The 23,374-nt window shown below is 37.2% G+C and overlaps 2 protein-coding genes and 1 pseudogene across 3 annotated transcripts; 2 read left to right on the forward strand and 1 right to left on the reverse strand.

The window, feature by feature from the left end:
- Nucleotides 1-2,134: 2,134 nt before the first annotated feature.
- LOC132188196 (Tetratricopeptide repeat (TPR)-like superfamily protein) lies at nt 2,135-6,416 on the reverse strand. Of its 2 annotated transcripts, XR_009440865.2 has the most exons (3): nt 5,523-6,416; nt 3,774-4,638; nt 2,135-2,387 (listed from the first exon to the last, which is right to left on the reverse strand). XR_009440865.2 is itself a non-coding variant. In XM_059602602.2 (2 exons), exons 1-2 carry the CDS (start codon nt 5,970-5,972, stop codon nt 3,847-3,849), a joined length of 1,242 nt encoding a protein of 413 aa, XP_059458585.2. In that variant the 5' UTR covers nt 5,973-6,416; the 3' UTR covers nt 2,135-3,846. The 2 variants fall into 2 exon arrangements, 1 of the variants encoding a protein (XP_059458585.2); XM_059602602.2 differs by having other exon boundaries at nt 2,135-4,638.
- A 2,653-nt stretch (nt 6,417-9,069) lies between these two features.
- Nucleotides 9,070-21,621, forward strand: EDA10 (SEC7-like guanine nucleotide exchange family protein). Its single transcript, XM_059602625.2, has 11 exons — nt 9,070-10,524; nt 13,061-13,378; nt 13,581-13,926; nt 14,026-14,448; nt 14,594-14,886; nt 15,666-15,939; nt 17,231-17,736; nt 17,837-18,158; nt 18,312-18,684; nt 18,827-19,488; nt 20,785-21,621. The coding sequence occupies exons 1-11, from the start codon at nt 9,350-9,352 to the stop codon at nt 21,391-21,393; spliced, it is 5,301 nt and encodes a 1,766-aa protein (XP_059458608.2). The 5' UTR covers nt 9,070-9,349; the 3' UTR covers nt 21,394-21,621.
- A 597-nt stretch (nt 21,622-22,218) lies between these two features.
- On the forward strand, nt 22,219-23,374 carry LOC132188209 (uncharacterized; annotated as a pseudogene).

Genomic DNA, 23,374 nt, shown 5'->3' on the forward strand with positions numbered 1-23,374 from the left:
TTACTTTATTCATTCTGTTTTATTTTTATAATTATTTGAAGATTAAGTTTTTTTTTTTTTTTTTTTTTTTTTTTTTTTTTTTTTTTCTAATATTTGAAGATTAAGTTACACACAGATAGTGGTGATTTCCTCGTTTGTTTCCAAACAATTTCACGGTGAGGAATTAGTCAAATTATCGTCTGAATTAAAAGAATCATTTTGATGAACATTCTAATTTTCACCAATCTTTATATATCTGATTCATAAAGAAAGAGAAATTTTGAAGCCACTAATGTTTTGGTGATTTTTCCAAATTTTTGAACGTGTCATTGCGATTTCGTGGACAAAAAATACAATTTTAAATTGAATCGTAGAAAATTGGATTGATTGAGATTGTATTTTAAAAAAATCGCGATTTGAACACATCTAAAATCGGCATTTTCAAATCAGAGGCACGTGAGTGTTTTTTTTTTTAAACAGACAATCTTAAAGGCAAATTTGCAACTTTAAAATCCAAATTGCGATTGAGTGCTATTTTTAAATCGCATTTTTTGAAATGGTAAACCCAAATAAATCTACTTTTTAAACTCAACCTCATCTTCTACTCTATTCAAGATGGGCTAGATAGCCATCTCACAGCTTTTATTTGCCGCATCAGCATATAGAAAGAAAATCACTATTAACCATTTATCGGCATATAAGGATTTGACCTATTCAAGCAATAATTCTAAATTCTCATTACAAAAATTTTGGTGAAAAGTCATAGTTAAAAATTCAGAAGTTATCACAGTTGTTCAGTTGAGAATTGTTATCATTAACAACCTTAAAGTCGTCGATGATAATATTTGAGGTAATTCTGGCTGTGTTTGCCAATAGAAGGCGTCGTTACTGTAGCTGCAACAGTACTGTTTCAACTACAGTAACGGTCAGAAAATAGTACACTAAACCTGAAAAGCAATCCCTTTCTCTTCGACAAAAATCACATCCGGGCTCTTCCCAATAACCCTACAGTAAAACAAACCCATCTAACATAACCACCTCCTAACTTCACAAACCAGGAAGAAGAAGCTTTAGAAATATATATATATATATTTTTTCGTTGAAAATAAGTAAAGTTAGGGAGTGGTTAGGTTAAATGGATTTGTTTTACTGCAAGGTTATTATGAAGAGAGAGGGATGTAATTTTTGTCGAAGAGATGGAGATTGCTTTTCAGGTTTAGTGTACTATTTTCTGATCGTTACTGTAGCTAGAACAGTAGGTACAGTAACGGCCCGTTCTATTAGCAAACACACCCTCTATTATTTTTTTTGAAACATTTATGGTTGTTTTTGTAGACAGATGGAATTGTTAGAGCCAATGTTCCTTTTAGAAGGGTAGATGTGAAAAAAAAATATGCTAGATGTGCTCGCATTGACAGCTCAATTCATTGCTTGTTCTTTAGTGCAACGGCTTTCTATCAGTTCAATTTATTGTTTGTTCACATTCATTGCTAATAATAAGTTATTAACAGCATAAGGAGTCATTAGTGATTATAACTAATTGTCGATATACTATGTCGTCACTGATAGTTTATTATCAGCTGATAACTTTGTACTTTTTTATACATTTTGAATTTTATTTATATAATTTTCAATTGTCACTGATTTTGGCCTGGTAGTTAACTAATAGAGAACAGTTAAAACTCCTACATCATACAAGTATTCAATCAACATATGCTCAGAAACACAACACAACATTCACATTAATCAAAGTTCTGAAACTACATAAAAGAAGGGGCAAAATAAAAAGAATCAGCATGTGTTTGTAAAAAAAGAAAAGAAAAAGTTATTCAATTTTTCAATAAACACATCTTTAAAATCTAAAGCATGTACTAGGGCGTGGTTTCGAATCTACACAATAGAGAATCCCTACATATGCCTGATTAGTATTAGCTGCCTTGGATTCCCCTTGATGCCCTGGTGAGACTGGGTCAAGTTATGGTTCAGTCGGACTTGAAGGAGTGCCTGCAGTTCACACCGTCTAGGTTCCTCCTATGCAACTCCCAACAGGTAGGTGCTACTATAATTACACCCAGGTAGGATAGCTACAATTGGTCTCCCCAACCTACCATTTTTAACTAAAAAAAAGGCATTGCTAAAATGATCACCATTGTCAAAGTCTATGCAAGCCTATAGATAGACCTTATTATTTCAAAAACAAAGCAGTTCAAGTATGCTGGGAAGCATCTCCAAGGAGCAACCATAATGATGTCAGCCACTACAGAAAATTCATTACAATCTTTCTAGAAGTTGAGGGGAACCATCCTGTGTGTAATTGTGTTCAGCAATAAGTCATAGCATGTGAAATAACATGTCTTAGGAGCATCATGAAGAAATTGCCTTATGTTTATAGAAACTCCTGGATTCAGCTGCAAGCCGATTTACAAATTCAGCCGTCCATATTTTATAATGGATAAGGTAAATATTATGCCAAGAATAAATAACTCAAATTTTCCAGATTAAAAGACTAAATGACTTCCATGTGGGCAACTGCAAACAGTATATTCCAAGAGCCTAGAAATTAACTACTAAATGCATGCACGGTTCTGCATTCCTATCCTGGAAAAACTCATCTACACAGTGCAGAATGATTGCATTGTGAGATACAAGCAGTGAGAGTATGGGCCATCCATAAAGAGAGTATAAGCACAATAATCAGCTTCAGCTAGCGATACATACTTCAAAAGAAACCATTCAAAATAAGGTGCAAAAAAAGAAGCTCGATTGGCATACAGGCATTACCTGAACGGGTACATAACTGCTAGGTGCTGGCACAGGAGCAGGAGCAGGAGCAGGCATTGGTACAGGAGGAACAGGGTATGAAGGATAATTTTTAATATTGAGGTCAACTAATCTCCTTAGGCAGTATGAGACTCGATAAAAGAAAGATTCATGTTAAAATCTCTTTTGTATGTTATAGATCATTTTTAATATTGAGGTCAACTAGCTCTTCTGCACAAGTTAGTTTGCTAGCAGTATACTGGAGTTCTATTTTACCCACCCCAGGAACTACAAAAACTAAGTAAAATCTAGCATATTTTAGTCATACAATTCAGATTTATGACAAGACACTAGAATGTCTTAGAGAAAGCAAGGAAACCCTACTCCCCAATGTAATATGTAGTTGCTAAAAGTGACATAAGTAATATGTCACTGCTATAAAATTGCTGGGACCTCGCGCACAAAAAAATAAAAATAAAAATAAAAAATTCCCACCTGTGTATCAGCGACGAGACATCCATGATGACAATTTTGTCGTCACTAATATCAAAAAATTTCAGATTATCAGTGACAACCAACAAATGTCATCGTAGATAACTCGTTAACAAGAAAATGTCATCAGTGACAACATTTAGTAGTCTCTGATATTGTGGTCGCTAAAGACCAAAATTCTTGTATTGTCTTGCACGCGACAATGGGGCGCAAGAGATAACCAATTCCGCTCTCAATGGGCAAATGCCAAGGGTGAGAAGCAAATGACACAACAACTGGCTTGACTTTAAGTCCAAGTCAAGTGAAACCCCATGGATTTGTAAAACCCATCTCTGTGCTGCAGCTCTAATATGGACACCGCAGCCAACAAGAAGATGGGAAGGCAAGGACACAAAGTTCTATGTCAACTACATGTAGAGGATAAAACCACCTATATATATATATATATATATATATATATATATATATATATATATATATCAGCAAAAATACATACAGCAGCCACAATGACGATGGAAATAACCAAAAGCTCATGATCTTACCACTTCAACCTTCTTGGCAATTGAAAGAAGCACATGTACATGAGACCAATAATATGGCAAGAAAGACTGGAACCTAGGAAGAGGGAACTTCGAAATTGGCTTCACCTACAGCATATTCTCTCAAGACAAGCTCCACTTCTTCTACTACCCCTAATCTCTGAAACCACCTAGCCAGTGTTTCTGAAGCTTCTTTCCCAAGAATAATTCCATATCTTTCTAATTTTACTAGAAATTCCAATGCCTTGTTAAGCTTGTTCTCCTTTTCATATGCAGCCAACATCAAAGCTACACATTTATCACTTGGTTCAAGACCAGCCCTCCTCATATTTTCAAATGCAATAGCTGCCTTTTGACTTTGACCTGCCATCCCATATGCGTTTATAAGGAGCCCGCACATCTTAACATCAGGAGGTATACCGCCACACTGAAGTGCATCAAACACTCTTTGAGCCCCTCTAGAATCACCAGTCATGGAATATGCTCTTAACAATGCCTTGTAAACTTCACTTCCCGCGTATATTTCTTGGGCATCCATTTCTCCAAGTAAAATTTCTCCTTGCTGGGGCATTCCAGCTCGGATGTAGGCCATGATCATTGAGCCATAGGATCTTTTATCCAAAGGTTGCCCGAGCAGCTTGAGTTCTTCAAAAGTTTCCTCAGCCAGCTCAAGATTGCCAGCTTTGCTGTACATGTGAATCATGGCAGTTAAAATTACCTGATCGCAGATGAAGCCTTTACTCTTCATGGCCAAGAGGGTCTTTTCAGCCTCTTGAAGTTGGTTTTGCTTCCCATATCCATGGATTATTTTAGTATAGTCACGAACATTGGCTTCAAATGATACTTCTAGGAGGGCAAGTTTCGCCACCTAAGAAAAGCGCCAAGAACCATGAATTCACTTCAGGTTGTAAGGAGTTTTAAAAAGTGAACGTTTCATCTAAATGCACAGAAATATTATATCATAATAAAGCAACTTCTACAAGAAGATTAACACTTTAAATGTTAATTGCAATAAAAATATGCAGAAGCGTCTGGGAAAAAAAAACTATGTTTGGTATAGGAACTTATTAATTCTCTGTTTCCTTAAAAACTTCTTCAAAATAAAATGTGCTTATCTTCCTGAATTTTCCTTAGCCAACAACCATTTGATTGGTGGCAGACAAGAATTTTAAACAGATATCACAACTGTCAAAGAAAAGTAATGATTTAAGATTATAATGTGTCATATATTATCAATTTATTCCAATTTTGCACCACAGAGATCTCTGACCTGAATGAAATTCTACCAATTCTATACATAATCCCTATCGTGCCACACTATCCCACACCAATAACCTCCCATTGGCATTAAAATATCTGATAGGTTTGATGCACATGCCCTTTTTCTAGTCATTCTATTCCAATATAAAGAATTTGACAAAACCAACCGGGAGGATTTTAGAGCTCACTACTGGATGCTGGCAAGAATCTCTGGCTCTCTCTCCATAAAGATTTCATCTCTGACTTTCTCCCTGTATGGTCTTCAACTTTATATGAGAATTCAAATCAACAAGATACTAAACACGCTACAACAGCAACTGACAAGCAAATTCAAACCAGAAATTCTCTCTCTACGCACACATGTACATAGTGCAAGTCCTGGTCAGGTTTGAGTTAATGAAATCTATAGTAGATAGTGCAACTTGTCCGATTGGGTATGAGTTAATGAAATCAACAAAGACCCAAAAATGAAAATGAAAAAGTGAGAAGTACCTCAAGATAAAGTGGATGATCCATTGTACTCAATTCTTTAAGAATTGCAAGCCAGTCAGCTCTCCTAGGCTTCATAATCCTCACCCAAGCCGCCAACAAATCAGACAAACTGCATTTCTGAGGAGAGAAGCAGATAATCTGCCTCATTAAGGCCTTGCATCGTTTGGGCATCTTAGGAGGGAGTTGAGCAATAGTCTTTTTTTGGGCTTCTGTGATGTTAGGTCCTATCTCTAGCCACGTAAACCTTGGTTTCTCTACCAGGATTTCTGTTTGTTCCATCTCTTCCACATTGGGCGCAACCCATTGACAATGGATTTTGCGAAATCCAAAATTTGTGGGGGTTTGCAAAATAGAGTTTCCCAATGGAAAATAAAAGGTCTTCCTAATATCATTGATTAATGGGAAAGTTGAGTGGGGATAAACAAGCATGTTACAAGAATAGATGCCCATAACCAACTCGAAATATCAAAATGCAGAAACATATATCATGAGTTATTTTGGGAAAACTGAACAGAGGCAATCCCTCAGTTTGCAACTGCAAACAAAACTATAGTACATGTATTGAAGAAGAAGCGTAAAGGGTAGCAGTGTCTTCGAAGAAACAGGTGACAATAAATACATGAATGAATCAAATACAAAACAACTCTGTTACCCAGAGAAGTTAAAGCAGTAGGGAAATGTTCAAGATTGTTCTAGCTATTTGTGAGGTGAACCACTTGGGTATTTGAATCTTACCCAGATGAACAATTGGAGATTTCAGACAGCTAGTGAAGCAAGGAGTACGAGGAAACCGGACCTGCCGTTATCTTAGCAGAAAAATTGCAAACCTAGTTGCCCAATCCATATGAGATATGTTGGCCCTTATCCCCAAATCAAACCCACATGCAAGATAATAATTTTTTTTTTTTTTGTAATAAAGATAATAACTTTTGATGGATGAGTTCAAATCTCAAATAATGGATAATCATCACCTTTCATTTTATTCTTTTAATTTGGTAGGCCATGGCTAACAAAAAGATATTAATCTTACATTTCACAACATTATGATGAAAACCAACGCATGAATTCAATTGAGATCATACGTGTCATCATTTGACATTTATCCCTACTTTTGAATTACAGGAATAAAAATTTTTTAAAAAAAAAACACTAAAGGTTTAACATCATTTTAGTACTTTTGATTTGTAGGTTTATCAAATATGTACTTGAGTTTTCATAAAGGGAAATGTTAGGTGTTTTTTTAGCATTTTTTTGGTTTTTTCTTAACTGTGATGTGACTTTTAAAATTATCGTTGAATTTTAGATTATCATTACTGACTTTTAATTTATTGGTAATTTTAAAAGCCACATCACAGTTAGAAAGACACAAAAAAAAAAACACTAAAAAAACACCTAACATTTTCCTTTAAAAAATATCAATAATGGTAGTTGAGCTTTACAAATTTTTGCTTTTACTATCTTTCTTAATGTTCAGTAAAAAATATTAATGACTATTTTGCCATGTCTATGCTTAGCCATGTCACTTCCTATAAAATCAAGCCACATGTACATCACACCATCTCATACTTGATACATTAACATCATTTTTTAGTTAAGTTATAACATGTTAATTAAATATACTAAATTATAATTATACCCTTATGTTAAAAAAAAAAAAAAAAAACATACTAGCCAACTCTCCTCCCATGCCCGACCATGAAGTCTATGAGAACTCGTGTCTCTACAATCTCCACCCCTCCACGAGGGGTTGATCTACATGCCAATAACATGAAGGTAATTGGCCAAATTTTTTTTAAAATCTTTTAATATAAGGGAGTACTGTAATTTAGTGTATTTAATTAATATGTTAAATACTAATATGTCAAGCGATGCTAACATAGTAACATGTCAAGTAATATACCCTAATGCAATTTTATAAACGGTGATACGATCACATGTACATGCGACACGATAAATATTAAGGGTACTAACTATTTTACTAATAGATGCCTGTTTAGCTTATTCATTGATACTTGTTATATTTATTTTAATTAATTGTTTTATTTTTCTCTAATAAATGAGTTACACGTCAGTTTAGTAAACTTCTGTTACTAAAAAAGATAGTGCCCTTAACATTTATCGTGACAAAATAGTCGTTAATATTTTTAATAAAGAGAGTAAAAACAAACATTTGTAAATTCCTTATAGCATACTTTTAAAAACTTGGATAGCTATTTGACAACTCTACAAAACCATTTACAGCCCCATCAAAGTCATTTTTTTTATAATTATTTTGGTGAAGCAATTTGGTGAAAGTAGTTAAAAACTCTTATTTTCAATCTCACCATTTGAATGAAGAAAAAAAAATGGTGAGCTAGCTATACTCACTACTAATAGTGAATACTCTTCACTCACTTATTGAATAAAAAAATAATTTCTCTATTTCTTTTTGTTTTTCACTTATCTCTCATTCTTTAATAGTTAGAGAACAAATAAATAAGGGGTAATTACCTTTTACCCTCATGAACTATAATGCATTGACACTTTCTCCTCATGAACTACCAACTATGACATATGACCTCATCAAATTACCATCTTATAACAAAAAGCCACATTCCGTCAGTCAAATGGGTTAAAATTGACGGTCAACGGTCATGTACAAGTCATTTGGCATTTTAAATTTTTTTTCTTTCACTTTTGGCCTCACTTCAAACCGAGAAAATGATGTTTATACCCCCCTAAAGGACATAAACCCTAATTTAGCACATGAAAACAATTTAAAATGAGGGTAAAAGTGGAAGAAAAAAATTTAAAATGGTACATGACTTGCACATGACCGTTGACCGTCAATTTTAACCAATTTAATTGACGAAATGAGGCTTTTTGTTATAAGATGGTAGTTTGATGGGGTCATGTGTTATAGTTTTTAGTTTACCGGGGAAAAATGTCAAGACGCTGTAGTTCATAGGGGCAAAATGTAATTACCCTAATAAATAAATATTTGAAAAATAACATTAAAATATAATAGTGAAAGTTGATTATTAAAATAGTAACGCTGCTGGAGTGCTCTAAAAAAGTAAATAGTTAAAATAAATAAAATTGTATTTTTGGTAAATAAAATTTGATGAAACTACTAATAATGCTCTTATAGGCACCAAAAAGTATTTTTGACCCAAAAGATTAAAAATAAATAAATCATGCTGATCTTAGAACATTTCATTAATACCCACATTAACATCCTAGAATTCGGTTGACAAAGACTTGTATTGCATGGTGCGAGTGTGAGCACCAATCAGGCAGTCACCCCACCGATCTTCCAATTTTACACAAACCATTTAAAAAGAAAAAGTATGTCTACACAATGCAAAATTTCAACTGCACGAATTTGTAATTCCCAGCTCCGATTAACAGCTAATAGTCCCACTACAAACCCAAAACACCACCCTTTCACATCCCGCATGATCAGGTGTTATTTCACATATCATCAACAGACAAAGACAATGGCATTTCAGTCATTTTAATACTCAAAACTTGGACTTGGATAAAAAAATTAATAAAAAACGCAAACTCGATCTAAATCTCAACCCCACTCTTCGTACAAGCGGAAAGCTCACTCCCTCCCTCCCTCCGTCACCCAAATTTTCTTTCTTTCTATGAAACTTTGATGCGATCAGAAGCTTAGCACCTGTTGAACTGGTCGCCGACTCACCGAGTCAACCCGCCACCGTTACTCGGCGAGCTAGCAACAACCTCCTTTGCCGAGCTTCCCAAAGGGCGAAACCCTCCCCGTTTCCAATTCACTCCAGATCTGAGTCACTGCGCCGGACCTCTAATCTCCGAACGCGGGAATGGCTTCTTCGGAAGCCGATTCCCGGCTAAGCCAGGTGGTCTCCCCGGCGCTCGAGAAGATCATCAAAAACGCTTCGTGGCGCAAGCACTCCAAGCTCGCCCACGAGTGCAAGTCTGTCCTCGAAAAGCTCGCTTCCCCTTCCAAGCCCGAGGCTGAGTCCGAGTCCGATTCATCCATCCCAGGCCCACTCCACGACGGTGGCACCACCGAGTACTCCCTCGCCGATACCGAGTCCATCCTCAGCCCGCTCATCAACGCCGCCAATTCCGGCGTTCTCAAGATCGCCGATCCCGCCGTCGATTGCATCCAGAAGCTGATCGCCCACGGCTACCTCCGCGGCGAGGCCGACCCCACCGGCGGCGACGAGGCCAAGCTCTTGGCCAAGCTGATCGAGTCCGTCTGCAAGTGCCACGATTTGGGCGATGACCAGGTAGAATTGCTCGTCCTCAAGACGCTTTTGTCGGCGGTGACCTCGATTCCACTGCGAATCCACGGGGATTGCCTCCTCCAGATCGTGAGAACGTGTTACGATATCTACTTGGGGAGCAAAAACGTGGTGAACCAGACGACGGCGAAGGCGTCGTTGATCCAAATGCTGGTGATCGTGTTCCGGAGAATGGAGGCGGACTCGTCGACGGTGCCGATTCAGCCGATTGTGGTGGCGGAACTGATGGAACCAGTGGAGAAATCTGATGCGGACGGGTCCATGACGATGTTCGTGCAAGGGTTTATCACGAAGATAATGCAGGACATTGACGGGGTTCTGAATCCCGTTTCGCCAGGGACGGTTTCGCTGGGCGGTCACGACGGGGCATTTGAAACGACGACGTCGGTGGAGACGACGAACCCGGCGGATTTGTTGGACTCAACGGATAAAGACATGTTGGACGCCAAATATTGGGAGATTAGTATGTATAAGACGGCATTGGAGGGGAGGAAGGGCGAGTTGGCGGACGGGGATGGGGAGAGGGACGAGGATTTGGAGGTTCAGATTGGGAATAAGCTTCGGAGGGACGCGTTTTTGGTGTTCCGGGCCCTCTGCAAGCTGTCGATGAAGACGCCACCCAAGGAAGCGCTGGCGGATCCACAGTTGATGAAGGGAAAGATTGTGGCGTTGGAGTTGTTGAAGATTCTGTTGGAGAATGCCGGGGCTGTGTTTAGGACTAGCGAGAGGTATCTCTCTCTCTTCTCACACACACACACTTGTTTAATATACTTATATGCTACACTTCTGCTCTTCCAGTGTACTTATATGGGTTTAATCTTGTCAACTGGATGAAGATGTAGTTCTGTAACTAAATTGGAGTTATCATGGTTTTAAACTTAGGCTCCGTTTGTTTCAAGGACTTAAAAACGTTTTCAGCTGAAAATATTTTCCATGAAACTACTTATTTTCCAGTGTTTAGCTGTCACACTAAAAATGTTTCCCTGAACAATTTTTGTTATTTGGTTGGTACTGAAAATGAAACATTTTCCGCTGGTGGGGATGTCTTCGATGGGGTTGGTGCTGGCAGGAGAACTATGTCCGGAGTGTGCCATGGTGCGAGTATTCGTTGCCCGGGGGGGTGGGGTTGTTAGAAGAGAGGTGCTATGCACGGAAAATATAAATTTTATGCCTTCAAATGTAAACCATTTTATGGAAAACAATGGGACGTTTTATGGTTGACCACATATATTTTACAGTTGACCCAAGTTCTCCAAATGCAGCCATACTTTTGAAAATACTAAATGTTTACAAAAAATTTCCCTTATCCAACATTACTTATCAAAAAAAATGTTTTATAAAAATATTTTACGTCAAAATAAATGGAGCCTTAGTATATAAATAAGAAATAACCACGCTGGAATTTGAGATGGAATGTTGAATTTTTTATAAGTCTTCACAATTTTGTTGTAATATTGTCAATTTTATTTCTCAGGTGTATACTAAATTGTTTGGAGAAGATTCTTGCTATGAGAATTAATTTAAATGGGGAAAGTTTTGGGGTGGGCAAGGAATATTGTAGTTACTAGAGATCATTGTAGCTGGTATGATGTTTGGTGGCTAGAAGTGAGATTTAGTTAGGTTCTAGTACAAAATTATTGATACTTATGAAAAAAGAAGAAGTGAGATTTAGTCAAAATTCCGATCGTGTTTGCTGCAACGTTTTGGATATCCTTGGTGCTAGGAGGTTACTTTTCACAGTCGTTATTGCAATTGGCTTTATAACAAAGTATGTGTTTATGGTGCTAGTATTAGATGTCCTAATTGTATATCATTAGCTTCACAAGAAGCTGAACTTTTTTTTTTTTTTTTTTGGGCCAAGAAGCTGTACTTTGAAGAGATAGGTTTCGTCGCTTCTTGGCTCAAGACAGGTTGTTGTTTGCCTTGATGACTGTCGTACTAAGAAGTTTGGTGCTTTTCCTGTGCAGTCTAAACTCGCTCTATGTAGCTATTTTAGTCTTTGCTTTTATTTGATGTTCCCAACACTGAGGATTATTATATCCTTAACTTTGGTTGGTGTATTCTAAGTTCTTTAATTCTTTATGATCTTGGCTTGGTCCCTTGACAAATGCTGATGGCATACACTAGAAAAGAAGAGCCAACAAGTTTCTAAATTATAATTTTTACATTGCGGTCAAGAAGTCAGGAGAAGCAGTTTACTACATCTTGCTCATTCACTGAATTGTCCTGCTGCTTATGCTATTTGGTGGAATCAATTTTGGCCAAAATTTATTGGACTTCTTTCTTATAGATCTATTGGCTAGGTTTCGTTGATGGTGGCTTTGTTTGCTTGGTCAGCGGCCCTAGGAAAGATCCTTACCATGCACAATCTCTAGAAGCGGCACGCTGTTGTGGCAATGTGGTTGATAGGTGTGGCTGTGTAAAAGGAATTAGGAGTCTGTAGACCATTTTCTTCTCCATCGTGAGGTTGCTTGTGCCATTTGGAATGTTTTCTTCAGTTGATTTGGGCCGTTTTGGGTTATGCCTAGACGAATTATAAACTTGTTTGCTTATTGGTGGACTGCTAGCACACTCGAAGTGATGCTGTGTGGAAGATGCTGCTTCACGCCTTTTGTGGTGTCTTTGGAGGGAAAATGAATGACAGAAGTTTTGGAGACTGTTAGAGGACTTTATAGAAGATTTAAGTTTTTATCTTTCAACACCTTGTATATTTATACATCTGCTTTTGTCTCTCCTTTGGTGATTAAATATCGTGATTGTCTTGTTCTTTTTGCTTCTATACACCATGTATGCCTGGGGCGCCCTACACTTTTATTGTATCTCGATTACTTTTAAAACAAAAATTGGTTTAGGCATTATCAAATGATGGGAGCATGGTTGCTTTACAAAAAGATCTGTATAAGGCTACCTTTTGAATCAGCTATGCTATACTTGGTCAGTCAATGATTAATCAGATTTAAACATGCATTCCATCAAGCGTAAGCTGAATTATTTGCTGAACTGCATTTTGCTTCCTTCTTTTCTTCAATTGGCACATATATTTGAGCATTTATAGATCTACAAGTTTTGCTTCGATTTCTTTCACGAGTAAGCACATTTCATCATTTTAGTTGCCATTGCTGAAAAGTTACGTTCTTTTTTGTTTTTTTGCTTTCTTTCTTTTCTTTTCTTTTTAACTCATTTATGTGCTTTGTGTTTTTCCCCTACTAGTGAAGTTCCTAATGCCAAATTTGTGTTCTTCTCTATATGCTGGTGGTGAAACAGGTTTTTAGGAGCCATTAAGCAATACTTGTGTTTGTCATTGTTGAAGAACAGCGCTTCAACTCTTATGATTGTTTTCCAGCTTTCTTGCTCCATTTTCATTAGTCTGGTGTCAAGATTTAGAGCTGGATTGAAAGCAGAGATTGGAGTATTTTTTCCTATGATTGTTCTCAGGGTTTTAGAAAATGTTGCTCAACCTAATTTTCAGCAGAAGATGATTGTGCTTCGGTTTCTCGAGAAGCTCTGTGTTGATTCACAAATCTTGGTAGACATTTTTATTAATTATGATTGTGATGTCAATTCATCAAACATATTTGAGAGGTATGTTCTGTTTCATCCTGCAGAATTTGCACATTTTGATACAATTGTAAGAAATCATGTTCAAGAACAAGAATTTCAAACTTAACTGCAAATCTTGTTCTTACATTAGTGCACATCCTTTTGATACTTTGAGAATGATTGACTTGGCCTAAAAGTTAACATTTGTATGCATTCTTCATTTTGTTTGTGCTGCTATTTCCAGAATGGTCAATGGACTTCTTAAAACTGCACAAGGTGTCCCTCCTGGTGTAGCCACCACACTGTTGCCACCACAGGAGGTGACCATGAAACTTGAAGCTATGAAGTGCTTAGTGGCTATTTTGAGATCAATGGGAGATTGGATGAATAAACAGTTGCGTATTCCAGATCCTCATTCCACCAAGAAATTTGAAGCAGCTGAAAACGGCCCTGAATCTGGAAGTACTCCCATAGCAAATGGAAATGGGGATGAGTCTGTTGAAGGGTCAGATTCTCATTCTGAAGCTTCTAGTGAGGCTTCTGAAGTTTTGACAATTGAGCAACGGCGAGCTTACAAGCTGGAACTTCAGGTAAGATAATATGTAATGTTTGGGACACAAGCATATCTATCTCACAGCCGTTATGTAGTTGGCTATTGCCCATGGAATCTAATGTAAATTTTGTGGCAGGAAGGTATATCTCTTTTTAATCGGAAACCTAAGAAAGGGATTGAATTTCTTATTAATGCAAACAAGGTGGGCAACTCACCTGAGGAGATTGCAGCTTTTCTTAAAAATGCATCTGGTTTGAAAAAGACTTTAATAGGTGATTATCTAGGAGAAAGGGAAGAGTTATCACTGAAAGTGATGCATGCCTATGTGGACGCTTTTGACTTTCAAGGTATGGAGTTTGATGAAGCAATCAGGGCCTTTCTTCAAGGCTTTAGGTTGCCTGGTGAGGCACAGAAGATTGATCGAATCATGGAAAAGTTTGCCGAGTGTTATTGCAAATGCAATCCAAAGGCTTTTATTAGTGCTGACACAGCCTATGTCCTTGCTTACTCTGTGATATTGCTCAATACTGATGCTCATAACCCTATGGTGAAGAACAAGGTGTGTTCACATTTTCCATCTGATCTTATCAGATGTTTCAAACAGAATGCTGATGAAGCCTCTTCTCTCTCTCTGTCTCTTTCTCTCCTCTCTCTCTGTCTCTCTCTCTCTCTCTCTCTCTCTCTGTGGTCATTAAAATGTGCAGATGTCAGCTGATGATTTTATACGAAACAATCGTGGCATAGATGATGGAAAAGATTTACCTGAGGAGTACCTGAGGTCACTCTTCGAACGAATATCAAGAAACGAGATTAAAATGAAAGAAGATGATTTGGCTCCTCAACAGAAACAGTCTATGAACTCGAACAGACTTCTGGGCTTGGACAGTATCCTGAATATAGTGATTCGTAAGCGTGGAGAAGACAAATATATGGAAACAAGTGACGATCTTATCAGGCACATGCAAGAACAATTCAAAGAAAAAGCTCGCAAATCTGAGTAAGATGAACTTGGTTTTCTCTTATGCTCCAAGAGTTTGTTGCTTTACCATTGTTTGCTAGTGAATACAACTAAATTCCCCTTATACTAAATATTAGGATCTTGGTCTTAGAGATATTGTATTTCCACTGAACTTTGTCTATCGGGTACATATATAAACCGTATCACTCTCTTACTGGCATGACACTGGTGTTATTTTAAGTGGCCAATGTCCGAGTAGAGCAAGGTGTATGGTAGAGTATCCCACCAAGATTTTCCTTCTTTGAAAAAGTTAACAAATAAGGAGACATGTGGCTAATGTTTCTAACACTTGGTTGTTCTTCTTTCAAGTTTGAAGTCACTGTTGTTAATATATGAACTTGTGGGATGAAAGAAAAGGATAACATGAGACATGAAGGTACTTCAGAAAAATGAGAGATTCATAATGATTGAATATTTTTTAATGGATCGGAATAGTGAGGAGGATTCATAGCTTATTTATTTTTTATTTTTTCATCTTAGGGGTTCTCTTGTATCCCTCTGTGCTAGAGTTGCACCCTTATGCGCCTTACTTATGATATGACATTACTTATATAAAAAAAAAAAAGTAGTGAGGAGGGCAATCTCTATGGGATGGAGTACATATATGATTTTCCGAGTCTCTTTTTTTAGCTGTTTCACTGTTCTACTTGCCTGGAATTTCAATTTGGATTATGCTTATTGTGAAGTGTATCTTGCAATTTGGAGGAAACAATCTTTTAGCTTTTTGTATTGATACGTACTTGCTTGGTGATCTGTAGGTCAGCTTATTATGCAGCAACAGACGTGGTTATCCTTAGATTCATGATTGAGGTATGCTGGGCTCCTATGTTGGCTGCCTTCAGTGTTCCACTTGACCAAAGTGACGATGAAGTAGTAATTGCTTTGTGTCTCGAAGGCTTCCGGTATGCAATCCATGTTACTGCTGTGATGTCCATGAAGACTCATAGAGATGCTTTTGTGACTTCCCTAGCAAAGTTTACCTCTCTACACTCTCCTACTGATATCAAGCAGAAAAACATAGATGCAATTAAGGTTGGTGTGCACTTTACCATTATGGATGCCATAAAGGATTAAGAGTAAGCTAAAAATGGTAATGGTTAATGATACGATTTGAGTTTTACGATGTCTATCAAGAGTTTGTGTTAATAGAATTTGCCTATTTTTTTGGGACGTAAAGTTATTAATCCTTTGCTAAAATCACATAGCTCTTAATTTGGAGTGAAATACGTATGCTGCATTTTAGTCTCTGCCTTTTTGTACCAAGTAGTATAATCTTGTTACTCTCTCTCTCTCTCTCTCTCTCTTTGTGTGTGTGTTCGCATTTTGGTCTGTATCCTTTTTGTTATGAGCTAGATGATGGACTTCTTTCCATTTCACACTTTGTCATCTGATCAACTCCACACTGCCAGAAAATTACAAAAAAATTAGTGGATAGATATGTTACTTTAACAATAAATTAGAACCTTGCCAGATCTCTGCTGTCCAGATCTTTTTGTTGTCTACTGGTTCATTTTAAAAGAAATTGGGCAAAGATGAAGAAACTATACGTACTTATACAAAAAACTTTGTTGATAGATATGTTACTTTAACAATAAATTAGAACCTTGCTAGATATCTCTGCTGTCCAGATCTTTTTGTTGTCTACTTGTTCATTTTAAAAGAAATTGCACAAATATGAAGAAACTATACGTGAGTAGTCTAGAGACTAAAAAAGATTGGTCTTTTTTTTATTTTTTATTTTTATTTTTTTGGTCTTAGAGGTAAAAATCTATTTTAGTACTTAAGTGATTGGATGGTATGCCATATGTGATGCTACATCTCACAAGTCATATTGTAAGATTTAAAATGCTTTAAAAGTTAATCTGAATTTTTAGGGGATGCAGATATGAGTATTGTTTGCTGATGAGACATACTTGTCCAAGAAAATATCTTTTGTGTATAATCCTACATAATCTAGATTGTTATCAAATAATCGATTCCTTGTCATTGTTCACTCAAATCTCCTAGTCAGTTTGTATAGCTCAAGGTGGAGGGTAAGACCCAGTAGGTGCATGGGTGTAAATTTGAGTGTATATTTACCAACGTCGCAGACACGTGTTCTCGGACATTTAGATTTCAGAATGGCGTAAATATGTGCACGCATGTGGGTGTGCGTATCTTGTGTATGACTTGCTTTCGGAAATCTGTATTATTAGTGAAAATGCATCCTACGACATTGGAATCTAGTTTTCCAACAATGTGAGCAGTAAATTTTTTTTCACATTAAGCAAATGGCCATTGCTTATGGACCTGACAGTGTACTTGGCATCTATATTGTTAATAGGCAATAGTTACAATCGCAGATGAAGATGGGAATTACTTACAAGAAGCTTGGGAGCATATCTTGACATGTGTTTCAAGATTTGAGCATCTACATCTCTTGGGAGAAGGTGCTCCTCCAGATGCCACGTTTTTTGCTTTTCCTCAGAACGAGTTGGAAAAGTCAAAACAGGCCAAGTCTACCATCCTTCCTGTCTTGAAAAAAAAGGGACCTGGGAGGATTCAGTATGCAGCTTCTGCTGTGATGAGGGGTTCCTATGATAGTGCTGGTATTGGTAGCAATGCTTCTGGGGCAGTTACATCTGAACAGGTGAACAATTTGGTCTCTAATTTGAACATGTTAGAACAAGTTGGTAGCTCTGAAATGAATCGCATTTTCACAAGGAGTCAAAAGCTAAACAGTGAAGCAATAATAGACTTCGTCAAGGCCCTTTGTAAGGTCTCTATGGAGGAATTGCGATCTGCATCTGATCCACGGGTTTTCAGCCTTACAAAGATTGTTGAGATAGCGTATGAATCACCCTACTTCTTCTTTTTCCTTTCTTGGGCTTATCTTATTTATGTTTTTATTGGTATCTATCTGATGGCCTGTTTTATGTCCTTATAACAGGCACTATAACATGAACCGCATCAGGCTTGTGTGGTCAAGCATCTGGCATGTGCTCTCTGATTTCTTTGTAAACATTGGCTGTTCAGAAAACCTCTCTATTGCAATATTTGCAATGGATTCTTTACGCCAGTTGTCAATGAAATTCTTAGAGCGAGAAGAATTGGCTAATTATAATTTTCAAAATGAATTCATGAAGCCTTTTGTCATTGTTATGCGTAAAAGTGGTGCTGTTGAAATCAGAGAATTAATCATTAGATGTGTCTCCCAAATGGTATTATCTCGTGTCAACAATGTCAAATCTGGATGGAAGAGCATGTTCATGGTATGCAATTTATTCAATCTATATTATTTATAAAAAATGAACTTCAATCTTTGAAAATTTTATTTGGACCTTAGTTCTGCTCATTGTGATTTGATAAACTACTCTGCTTGGGGTATTCTTAATGATTGTTGTTACTATGTGAACTTTATTCAGGTCTTCACAACTGCAGCTTATGATGACCACAAAAACATTGTATTGTTGGCTTTTGAAATAATTGAGAAGATAGTGCGTGACTACTTCCCATACATTACCGAGACTGAAACCACCACATTTACAGATTGTGTGAATTGCCTGATTGCATTCACCAATAACAGATTCAACAAAGACATTAGCCTCAATGCCATCGGTTTTCTTCGGTTCTGTGCAACAAAACTTGCAGAAGGAGATCTTGGCTCTTCATCTAGGAATAAGGAAAAGGAAGCTTTTGCAAGGATTCCTCCATCTTCACCTCAAACAGGAAAAGATGGTAAACAAGATAACGGAGAGGTGGATGGTCACCTCTATTTCTGGTTCCCTTTGTTGGCTGGTAAGGAAGATGCATAAGTTCTTGTGTTTCTTATCATTTGGATTTGCTTGAGTTTTCAACCTAAAATCCATAAACAAATTCTTCTCATGTCAAAAGAAACATGTTTCTAAAATATTTGATTGTGAGTCTTCTCTTTATGCAGGTTTGTCAGAACTTAGCTTTGACCCTAGGCCTGAGATCAGGAAGAGTGCGTTACAAGTGTTGTTTGATACTTTACGCAACCATGGTCACCATTTCTCTCTTCCTTTGTGGGAACGCGTGTTTGAATCAGTCCTATTTCCAATTTTTGACTACGTACGCCATGCAATTGATCCTTCTGGAGAAAACTCACCAGGGCAGGGAGCTGATAGTGATACAAGTGAGCTTGATCAAGATGCATGGCTTTACGAGACATGCACATTGGCCCTCCAACTAGTTGTAGATCTTTTTGTCAAATTTTATAACACCGTCAATCCACTCTTGAGAAAAGTGCTGTTGCTTCTGGTGAGCTTTATTAAGCGTCCTCACCAAAGCCTTGCCGGTATTGGTATTGCTGCATTTGTCCGTTTGATGAGCAATGCTGGGGATCTATTTTCTGAGGAAAAGTGGCTAGAAGTGGCTTTGTCATTGAAAGAAGCAGCTAGTGCAACAGTTCCTGATTTCTCTTTCATTGTCGGTCAACATTCTTTATCCAGCCAAAATAATGGAGAGTCTTTCGTGTCTGACATGCCTGATGATGATTCAGAGAGCCTAAGGACACAACAAATCTATGCTGCATTATCTGATGCTAAGTGCCGAGCTGCTGTTCAACTTCTACTGATTCAGGTAGAATCTTTATCTAACGTTGCAAGTTAGTACAGATGCCTTCCAGCTTAAGAATATGTGGACATGGCTCGAGCTTAGTATGTCAAAATATCTGTTTTGCATGAGCCTCTAGAGCATGGTTCTTAATCCAGCTAATAGAATTGTTTGAGTTGGCCTCCAATGTTTATTTCAGTAAGAAATATGCAAGCGTTGATAAATAAATAATAAATAAATATAGAAGATACGATTATACGAATACTAAATTATTGGTTGACATGCTCTAGATTTAAGGAATGGTATAAAGAGAACACATAAGTAATGCTGAATCAGTGCTTGGCAAAGCGTGGATGAAACTTTATGTTAACAAATATTTTTTTCTCGAACTTGAAAATTGCAAGTTCTCCAAAAAGGAAAATTCTGCTTCAGGTCGGAGTTTCATAATTATTGTCCCCACCAGTAATTATGTTTTGTTTTGTCTCGTTGAAAATGTGTTTTTTTAGTATTGATGCCACCAATGTCATAATCTATCAAATAGATCTGAAATAACTGACATTTAGCTATATGTGGCTCTTAACTTACATATTCTTGTGCATGTTTTTAGGAAATGTGAAAAAAAATGCAGAAATATTTAGACAACATATATTAGAAATGTCTCTAAGGGAAAGGGACAAATGCACAATAATAAACGCCCTAAACAATTTATGTAAAATGAAGAAATAAAATGAAGAAATATCACAGTTGAGGTGATGGATTTGGATCTTTGTTGACTCCTCATAAAGTTAGCTTCGTATTGGAAAGACGAATTGCTCACATTGAGTGTGGACTATAAAGGAACTTATGAGTGCTCAATTTCACATTGATTTTTTATTAGGTGAGCTAGACTGCGCTTTATAAGGAATATTGAAAATTTGAGCAATTTTGGAGTGATAATGCAGATGTAGCTAATATTTTCTCTAGGTTGCTACATTTGTTGGTCCTTTAATTCAAATATTTGCTGCCGTGCAGACTAAAGTTCGAAGTAACACGACTGTACATTGTCTCAGTCCATTCTATGAAACATTGGCGTGGTTTGTCCAAACATTTCCACTTAATGACCTAAATATTGAAAATCTTATCTTTGATTGAGATTATCAAAACTCGATGAGACTGAAAAGATGAAACTGAAAATTTTGGGATGATTACCACATTATTCATTTATGCATGATCAACTTCATATTCTCTAAGTAAAAGAATAACCATTTTGTTTTCCTGAAGAGTATGGTTGCCAATTTGGGAAAGAATAACATTTATGTATGTGATGTTGCGTCAAATTTGCAGGCAGTGGTGGAAATCTACAACATGTATCGCTCTCATCTTTCAGCCAAAAACACCCTACTCCTCTTTGATGCTTTACGTGATGTGGCATCCAATGCTCACAAGATCAATAGCAATACAACGCTACGTTCAAAGCTTCAAGAGTTTGGCTCTATGACCCAAATGCAAGACCCTCCACTACTACGGCTTGAGAATGAGTCTTACCAAATTTGCTTCACATTCTTACAGAATCTTATTCTGGATAGGCCTCCAAGTTATGACGAGGTCCAGGTGGAGTCCTACCTTGTGGACCTTTGCCAGGAGGTCTTGCAGTTTTATCTTGAAACTGCTGGGTTGGGACAGGTATCTGAATCATCCGTCGGGCAGGCCCATTGGCAAATTCCTTTAGGTTCGGGGAAACGGAGAGAATTGGCTGCACGTGCACCTCTTATTGTTGCTACTCTCCAGGCTATCTGTAGTTTGGGAGAGAATTTATTTGAGAAGAACTTGGATCGGTTCTTCCCCCTTCTTGCAAGCTTGATTAGTTGTGAACATGGCTCAAATGAGGTTCAGGTAGCTCTCAGTGATATGCTTAGCTCTTCGGTGGGTCCTGTTTTACTCCGATCTTGTTGATTTTAGTGAGATAGGGCCCCTTGTTGCAGATGTATGATAATTGTTATCCAAGTCTTCTAGTTCCTTTCTTTCTTTTTTCTTTCTTTTTTCCTGATAATTGTTTTCGGAAATATAGCTTCATAGTGTATGAGAGTTAGCCCTGGTTTTGGATTGGCTAGTGCTTCTGAACGTTCTGTAGTTTAATCAGAGGTGCGGTTCCTCCATTTAGATTTACAGGTGTTTTCACGAGTTCTGCTGTTGTATGTTCAGTGAAATATTCCTTTTGACAGAAGTTACAAAAGAATAATTTATTGTAAAAAAAAAAAAAAAAAATTGCTATTCAGTGCATAACAGGTTTCCCTATGTTATACATTCATCATAAAATTATCAACAGAGATGTTTTTCATAAATAAATGCAACATTAGATCTCGTCTTTGTTGATAATGGGCTTTGTAATATTCTACATATGGTGAATATGCCATTTGTTTTTCTTTCTTTTACTTTTTAATATAAAAAACTAGTGAATGTGAATATTCCCCATAGACAATAGCATTTTTCTTTTTGTTCTCTCTGCCTGCACTGTAGATTTATCATCTGCTGAAAAAAAAAACAGACGCAAGTGAAAGAGAAACTTATAAAAGGCATCTTTACTGAATAGTGAATGGAGAATAAAAAATTGCCTCTTTACAGGATTCAGATTTTTGGTGCCTCTACTGTAATTAATGCTGTAACATCATTTGATTGTTTTAGTTAAAAGCAAATAAGATGAACTGATTGAGGGAACATTGCGTGATCAGGATGGTTGTCTATACTTGATCATAAAATCCAGCATCATGAATCATGATTGCCATAGAAAGCAAGACTCAATCAACCTCTTCTCAGGTTGCGGAGACCACAAGAATGGAAATTGGTGAAAATAAAAAATTTGCCGGCACCTTTTGATAATTTACAATTCAGCTGGCATCCACCAAAATAGACTCGATCAAACGCCACTTTAAAAGATGTTGTTGTTCAGGGACCAAGGGCTGAGCTACAGCGACTGCTTGGCCTTTTTGTAGGGTCTGATCTCAAGAGAATTATTGCAAGAAGACAAGGCTCTCCTGCTCTTTAACTTCCACTTATTTTTCACCACCACTGCTAGCTCTCTCGCTCTTGCTCTCTTTCATTATGTTGGAATCTTTGGGAACTTGCTTGGCCCCTCTCCACAGGAGGGCTGAAACTTTCCTTGGACGGCTGAGAGCCATGCACAAAATGAGTGGATTCAAGCGAAGAAAACCCTATAGATTATCCTCCAAGTTTGATTTCTCAACCACTTCTTTTGCTTCCATGGAAGTGTCTAACCAATTCAAAGAAGTTTTCAAGGTCATCGACGCCAACGGGGATGGGAAGATATCGACCTTTGAGCTTAGCGAACTCCTCCTCTGCCTCGGGTACGAGAAATCAACCGCCTTCAAAGAAGCTCAAGGAATGGTGAGTGCGATGGATTACGACGGAGACGGGCTTATCGAGTTGGACGAATTCATTGACACCATGAACGCTAGTAGAAAGTTTGGCGTCGAGAAGGAGGAAGATCATCTCATGGATGCGTTTGTCATCTTTGATGTTGATAGGAATGGACTAATCTCACCGAGAGAATTGCAGCGAGTTCTTATCAGCCTTGGATGCGACGGATGCAGCCTTAAACAGTGTAGGCGTATGATAAAAGCAGTCGATAAGGATGGAGATGGCTTTGTCGATTTTGAAGATTTCCGATCCATGATGAGCGATAATTAGAGAGATGTATAATTTATATCTGTTTTATATATATATACTTCTTGCTTGAAGTTTCATATTTAATAGAATCTCACATTAAGTCAACTGAAAAAATAATTAGACTTAAAAACAATTAAACTTCAATTTGTGGATTAAAGTGATATTTAAACATATGGAGACTTGTTTATTCTTTCCAGTAAGAGATGTGGCTATGTGATGAACTTCCCATCTTCTTATCATGATAGAATGT

Source organism: Corylus avellana, chromosome 6 (genome assembly GCF_965113065.1).
Source record: "Corylus avellana chromosome 6, dhCorAvel1.hap1.2, whole genome shotgun sequence".
Taxonomy (NCBI): Eukaryota; Viridiplantae; Streptophyta; class Magnoliopsida; order Fagales; family Betulaceae; genus Corylus; species Corylus avellana.